The sequence below is a fragment of the Chaetura pelagica genome, unplaced genomic scaffold, assembly GCF_000747805.2.
Source record: "Chaetura pelagica isolate M959 unplaced genomic scaffold, ChaPel_1.0 scaffold72, whole genome shotgun sequence".
NCBI classification, from domain to species: Eukaryota; Metazoa; Chordata; class Aves; order Apodiformes; family Apodidae; genus Chaetura; species Chaetura pelagica.
Window position 1 is genome coordinate 3,640,554 of NW_009952560.1, and position 7,082 is coordinate 3,647,635.

Genomic DNA, 7,082 nt, shown 5'->3' on the forward strand with positions numbered 1-7,082 from the left:
GGCAGGAACTTGGCAAGGTGCAGGCTTGGGGGAGGGGAACTTGTGCTGCCCCCAGTCGAGCCCTCATCAGTCCCCTGAGTCCATATGGATCACCCTACGGCTCCTTCCAGGTCTGGGAAGCCCCAACACCACAAATTGCCCCCTCCAGAGCCTCCACCAGGCACCCTGAGTCCATATGGATCACCCTACGGCTCCTTCCAGGTCTGGGAAGCCCCAACACCACAAATTGCCCCCTCCAGAGCCTCCACCAGGCAGCTGTTCCCTGCGGGTACAGCAGGCACCGTGCCCATGACAACACAGGCTCAACTTCAACAGTCACATTGCCCCTGTGCATCAAACAGGGGCTGAGGAACAGGCTGCTCCATCTGCCCCACCACCCTGAGACCCCCTTCATGCACCCACTGCCCATCTCCTCGCCAGTTCCAGGGCAGATCCAGCCTCTTCCCTCTGCAGTGTGTGCACAAGCACTCGCAGCCTGCTCTGCCCACCCCCAGCATCTGTCTGCCAGCCCAGCACAGCACCAGGTACCCCTGCCAGCACACACTGGACACAGCCCAGCTGCTGGGAGCAGCTGGCACAGCTCAGAGCAGGACTGAAGCCTGCAGTACTGGGGACATAAAATCCCCCATGGGGACATGAGGAACCCACAGCACCTCTACCCTGACCATGGCACATCCCAGCCTTGGCAACCACACGCGAAACTGGGTTAACAACAAAACAGGGTTAATTCCAACTGGGAGCCACGATGGAGCAGTCCCCATGATCAGGCACACCTTCCCACTGAGCAGGCCACTTGGGCACACATGGCACAGGGTGCCAACCCTGCACTAGCCCTGGAGACAGGGCTCAAGGTACAGGTCCAATGCTCACCATGCTGCAGAACCCTCAGAGCTCATTGCCAGGATGCTCAAGGCAGGCTGATGCCAACCCCAGCTCCTCCATTGACACAGCCATGTCCTGTGTGCCAACAGGCCACAGCCTCAGGAGCCCCTGCTGCTTCCCACAGAGGGGCTGCAGCATCCCCCTCACACACTGACCTGCTCCCAGATGCCACTAAGCTGCTTTGGTGGCTGACGCACATGCCTGAACCATCAGATTAGAGCTGGGCAGTGGGCACAGTGCTGCTGTGGGGGGATTTCAACCATTCTAACAGCCACACACACACCATGGGCCTTTGCCCAAGCTGCTGTTGCCAGTGGTCCACGTCTCCCACTCCTGCTGCTAACTGGAACCAGCAGCAGCCCACAATGAGCCCAAGGACCAGCCAGGGTAAGGACCATCCGGGTCAACAACTCTCCTCTGCCCAAACAGCTCAGGGCAGAGGGCAAGGGGCAGTGCCCACAGCCTCACAAGCAGTGCTGCCCGTCCTGCCCACAGCCACACTGCCCCATCTCTGCCCCATCACCCACCCCACTCCAGGGTAGGGGTTGAGCTGTGGCTCTGGGTGACAGCAGGGCAGCCTCACTCCTGACATCGCTCTGTCCAGCCAGGTCCTCCTTAGAATAAGCAGCCCCAGGGCCTCCTCTCCCTCCCTTTCTTCCCCCACAACTTTCACACGGCGAGGACACGCTGTCCCAACCCCAGTGTCTCCCAGCATGACTCATGTTTGTTGACCCAGGCTATTTCCGAGAGCACAGCTGGGCTGATCCCTGCGGGACATCGAGCCCCTTTCCCTGCCCCAGCCCTCCCGTTTGGCCCAATGCCACCCCCCCTGCTGCTTCCCGGGGGGGAGGGGGCAGCAGATGGGTGATTTTGGGTATGAACAAACTGCTGGTGAAGCTGAGCTCCCCATCTCCCATCCTGTGCCCGGTGCAGTGCCATCCATCCACAGTGTCCCCTTCCCAGCAGCACTTCCGTGCTGCTCCCTGCTCCCCAGGGACCTGCCCTCAGCTCCTTTCCCACGGAGCAGGCAGCCGTGCTGGGCCCTTTGAAGGGGCAGCCTCACTCCTGACATCGCTCTGTCCAGCCAGGTCCTCCTTAGAATAAGCAGCCCCAGGGCCTCCTCTCCCTCCCTTTCTTCCCCCACAACTTTCACACGGCGAGGACACGCTGTCCCAACCCCAGTGTCTCCCAGCATGACTCATGTTTGTTGACCCAGGCTATTTCCGAGAGCACAGCTGGGCTGATCCCTGCGGGACATCGAGCCCCTTTCCCTGCCCCAGCCCTCCCGTTTGGCCCAATGCCACCCCCCCTGCTGCTTCCCGGGGGGGAGGGGGCAGCAGATGGGTGATTTTGGGTATGAACAAACTGCTGGTGAAGCTGAGCTCCCCATCTCCCATCCTGTGCCCGGTGCAGTGCCATCCATCCACAGTGTCCCCTTCCCAGCAGCACTTCCGTGCTGCTCCCTGCTCCCCAGGGACCTGCCCTCAGCTCCTTTCCCACGGAGCAGGCAGCCGTGCTGGGCCCTTTGAAGTGGCCTTGGGTCAAGGGTTGTGTCCCAGGCGTGACATTGTCCCCAGCACAAGGTGGGGAGGCAGCCAGACTGGGGGTCCCCCCCTTGGGAAAACACAGGGACACCCCCCTCCCAAACTCTCCCCCCCTGCCCTAGGCCTCCCTGCAGCCTGGACAAAGTGGGTGCAGGGGAAATGTAGGGTCTGGGGGCTGACTGCCCCCCCCCACCTTCCCAGGCCTGCTCACCTGGGAGCATCTCAGGGCAGCCCAGGCCTCCATCCTCCCAGCCTGGCAACCACCAATCAGAGGCAGTTCAGCTGTTGCCCTGGAAACCCCCGTTGCCATAACAGCAGCTGATAGAGGCATAGGAGAGGCAGATGGTGGCAGAAGGGGACAGCCACGGCTGGCAGGGAGCAGCAGGGGGCTGCACACCCAGTGCCTTCCCAGGGGTAGGTGCTGATGCCCTCCCCACAGCCCCCCGAGGCTGCAGCACAGAGGGCAGCAGGATGGAAATCCTCCCAGCCCAGCCAGCCTCCTCGCCTGCCTCTCCCAGCTCCAACAGGTCAAACACTGGCTGAGAAGATGCCCAAAAGGCCCAGAGCATACCTGGATCTGCCCTTTGCCCATGATCTTGTCCACGATTTCATTGTTGTCCTTGTTGAGCTTGGTCTTGTCATAGCACTTCTCATAGCAGAGGATGCGCAGGGACTGGGAGCCCTCCAGCTCAATCTCAAACTCCTGGGGAGCAGAGGGGGTGGTGGATCAACCCCAGCACCCCAGAGGGGCTTCAAAACCGGAGATGAAAGGACAAGGGAAGGGAAAGGTTCCCTTCCTGCGTGTCACCCTCCTCTCACCTCATTCCACTGTGGCTCAGTGGTGTCCCGGAAAACCCTGGTCTTGGCTTTGCTGACAAAGTAGCCGAAGGAGTCCACCTCCAGCGTGCAGTAAAGGTCTGAGGGAGCAGACACCAGCTCAGCACCCAAGGAACATCCCCACTGGCTCCCGGAGGGACCACTGCGGGCAGAGCTGGGCCACATGCTGGACCCCAGCTCTTCCAGCCACACCAGCCCCTTCCAGCAAGGGTGGGCACCCACACTTACTGGCAGACTGCTTGAAGCCCTTGGCGGAGTGGACAATGACATGCAGGAACCCATAGAGCCCAGGAGACTCATCATCTGTTGTGGGGAGAGCAGAGGCTGTGTCAGGGCTCAGCAGCCACTTCCTGCACCCCAGGGGTCAGAGTGCAGGCTGGCAGTGTCCCCAAGTCCTGGAGGACCATCCTATTTTCTGGAAGAGGACATGTATCCCTCACTTCTGATCATCCCTGCTGGACATCCCAGCTCTCCTGCTGCTGGAGCCCTGGGGAAGGTTCCCAGTAGGGCTGGCTGGGTCTCACCCTGGGGATACCCTGGTCCTGCTCAGCCCATGGGGGTGCTGGACAGACCCCAGAAGTGGCCCCCATGTTGCAGCCGGGACTGCTCTGCCTGGGAGCCTGACTCTGCTCCAGCAGTGCCACCTGCTGGGTAGCTGTCCCCTGCACAGCCAGGCTTCCCGAGCAGGGACCCCGCTCCAGCCGAGGGACCCCACAGCTCCTCCCCGGCATGCTGGAGAGGCAAAGAGGGACCCACCAGCCCAGCCGACACCCACCGTCCTTATTGCTGGTGACCGGGATGTTGTGGACGGTTCGTAGCTTGAAGCAGGATCCCGTGAGCACCTGCAGCTCCACTGAGCTCAGGACAAAGGCCTGGAGATCTGGGAGAGGACAGGAGAGGAGCTTCAGAGGGACACAGCCAGAGCTGGCTGTGGGGACCAGAGAGCAGCAGGCTGCGATGCTGTGGGACCTCCTGGTGGTCCCAGGAGCCCCAAGAGAGCCTCAGAAGCCCCAAGCTCACCCTTTTTCTGCAGTTTCTGAATGGCCTCCCTCCACTCAGACCTCTCGTAGTCAGAGGACAGCAGGAAGAGGTAGCTCTGCAAGAGAGAGGGTGATGGAGCAGGCTGTGGGCAGGCAGGGCTGAGCCCAGCTCCCTGCCCACGCTCCTCACCTTCCCGTTGCGGTTGTGGATGCGGAAGGGGATGGCGGGCGAGTTGAGGAGCAGCCAGAATTCATTCTCAAACATCTTCTTCTTGAGGCGCTCAATGGCCCTGCTCTGCCCCTTGTTGGCTTTCTGCAGGGGGGGAGCAGACAGGAGCTTCCACAGGCGTTCCCAGCCCCCACGTCCCATCCCTGACCCACAGGAAGGAACCCACCCCGCCAGCAGGTCCTGCATCCTCCCCAGCCACCCGCACCCTCCTCTCACCTCCTTCTGCACCTCGCTCTTAATGGCTGAGATCTTCATCTTCATGTCCTCCAGCTCGTGGTCAGGGATGACATGGACCTGCGGGCAGTGCTCTGACTCCTCTGGTGAGGGGAACACCAGGTCGGCCAGGGGCACATACCATTTGCAGTCGTACTGCTGGTGCTTCCTGTGGCCGGGACACGGGCACTGAGTGATGTCTGACCCCTTCCCCAGCACATCCCCCAGCCCACTGGAGGACGGGGGTGTTGTGACACATTCCCCCATCTCACGCCCAGTGCCCTCCTTACCCCACCGCTGTCTTCTTCAGCTTGGCACAGAGCAGCACGTCGGTGAAGAGGAAGACGTGGCGCAGCTTCCGCGAGCCCTCTGACAGCTCCACCAAGAAGCCATCCTTGACCAGCTGCCGGGTCTGCGGGGCAGCAGGGCTGGTGTGAGAGCAGGCAGGGAGCAAAGGCCAACAAACTGCAAGGGACAGATGCTCCTGTCCCTCTCCATGGCTCAGCCACCAGGAGGATCAGAAGGTCCATGTTCTCCAGGCGCTATTTTGAGTCCTGGATGCTCAGTAGGGGGCCAGCAAGCAGCACGGACAGAGCCCTAACCTTGCACCCAGGACTGCATCTAGAGGAAACCCCCCATCTCCTGGCCAAGCACCACGGAGCTTCTCTGGGCAGCTCCACCAGCCAGGGGCTGGCAGAGGGCTCAGCCCTCACCCTGTGCCCAGACACTGCCCACCCCACTGGCTCACCTCCCCCTTGGGGGTGGTGACCGCTGTCCTCCGGGGATCAATGTCCTCATTAATGCTGGAGAGGAAGTTCTGTGAGATGCGGAGGGCATCCTGGAGCAGTGGGTAGTCAGGGTGGTCGGCTGGAGTGTGCTTGAGGAGGTCCTAGAAGGGGACAGGCAGAGGTGAGTGGCCTGAGGACCCTGCCCTGCCTACACCATCCACCCTGGAGCACCCCCCCCCATAGTGTTTCCCATGGCTACAGGTCCCCAGAAGCAACAGGGGCACCACACTCACATGAAGGACGGGGGTGCTCCGTGTCACCCGGTCGATGGGTTTGTACAGCAGAGCTGTGGGGAGAGAGGAAGCATCAGCAGCCACCCCACTGCTGGGCCCCCAGCCCCTCTGCCACCCACCAGACCCAGCCCCACACACCGATCTTGCCAACAGCAGTGGAGGGCATCCTGGAGCAGTGGGTAGTCAGGGTGGTCGGCTGGAGTGTGCTTGAGGAGGTCCTAGAAGGGGACAGGCAGAGGTGAGTGGCCTGAGGACCCTGCCCTGCCTACACCATCCACCCTGGAGCACCCCCCCCCATAGTGTTTCCCATGGCTACAGGTCCCCAGAAGCAACAGGGGCACCACACTCACATGAAGGACGAGGGTGCTCCGTGTCACCCGGTCGATGGGTTTGTACAGCAGAGCTGTGGGGAGAGAGGAAGCAGCAGCAGCCACCCCACTGCTGGGCCCCCAGCCCCTCTGCCACCCACCAGACCCAGCCCCACATCCCGTTCTTGCCAACAGCAGTGGGAAGCCAAGGCTCAGTGCCACAGCCCTGCCACAGCTGTGCCAGGGGCAGGAGAAACCCAGAGCCCAGTGCTGGCAGCTGCCACCTTGATTTCAGAGCTGCACCACAGGGGTTCTGCCAGCAGTGTGGGTGCCTGCAGGGTCCCTGCTGGGGTGACAAGCTCAGACAACTGCCACATGTTGTTTCCTACATGATGCTCTGCTCCAGCCGTGTCCCCCCATCAGCACGGCCTGTCCCTGCCCCCAGACAGAAACACTGACCCGGCCACCATCTCTTCCTGCCCTTCTGCTACTGCAGGTCATGGGTTGTCACCACTGCTCTGCCCTGACTGAGGGATGTCCCCAGCATGACTGTGCCAGCATGTAGCCCTCCGGGGCAAAGGACCTTCTCCAGGCCACCTCACTGTGCTCATCACCCCTGGCAGCCTTTTCAGCTTCCCTTGTGGCTCAGCAGCGGGTCCAGTCCCTGCCCTGCCCTCACTGGGCTCTGCCACCCCATAGGACACCCCGTATCCCCCTGTCCCAACCAGCCCTGGGTGCAAGGGTCCCTGAACTGGAGGCTGAATCCCCCACTACCCCAGGCCAGCAGGTAAAACAGGAGCCCTGCTCCCTGCGGCAGCCAGTGAGAGCCCTGCTCTGGGATGGAGGGGGCAGGCAGTGTCCCCCCTTTTCCCCCACCTTAGACCCACGGGGAGGATGGACCCTCCTGCTGCCATCACTACAGGCACACACAAAGCACCAGGAAGCTTTGGGCTGTCCCAGCACAAGGAAGGAGCACCAGGCTCCTCACTAGCACAGTTCTGCACAGCCTGGGACCCTCACACAGGCAGCACCGACCAGGCACTACTGCCCCTCCCTCCCCCATCCCAG

At 62.0% G+C, this 7,082-nt stretch overlaps 1 protein-coding gene across 2 annotated transcripts in view; it reads right to left on the reverse strand.

Moving 5' to 3' along the window:
* Positions 1-7,082, reverse strand: part of ABR (active BCR-related) — a 24,008-nt gene that overhangs the window by 8,294 nt on the left and 8,632 nt on the right. For both annotated transcript variants that reach the window (XM_010009090.1, XM_010009091.1), the window contains exons 6-15: positions 6,057-6,109; positions 5,434-5,574; positions 4,976-5,097; positions 4,689-4,854; positions 4,434-4,556; positions 4,284-4,359; positions 4,039-4,143; positions 3,492-3,566; positions 3,246-3,343; positions 2,998-3,129 (exon numbers count right to left, since the gene is read on the reverse strand). In XM_010009090.1, the coding sequence (XP_010007392.1) occupies positions 2,998-3,129; positions 3,246-3,343; positions 3,492-3,566; positions 4,039-4,143; positions 4,284-4,359; positions 4,434-4,556; positions 4,689-4,854; positions 4,976-5,097; positions 5,434-5,574; positions 6,057-6,109 (1,091 nt within the window). The remainder of the gene's footprint in view (positions 1-2,997; positions 3,130-3,245; positions 3,344-3,491; positions 3,567-4,038; positions 4,144-4,283; positions 4,360-4,433; positions 4,557-4,688; positions 4,855-4,975; positions 5,098-5,433; positions 5,575-6,056; positions 6,110-7,082) is intronic.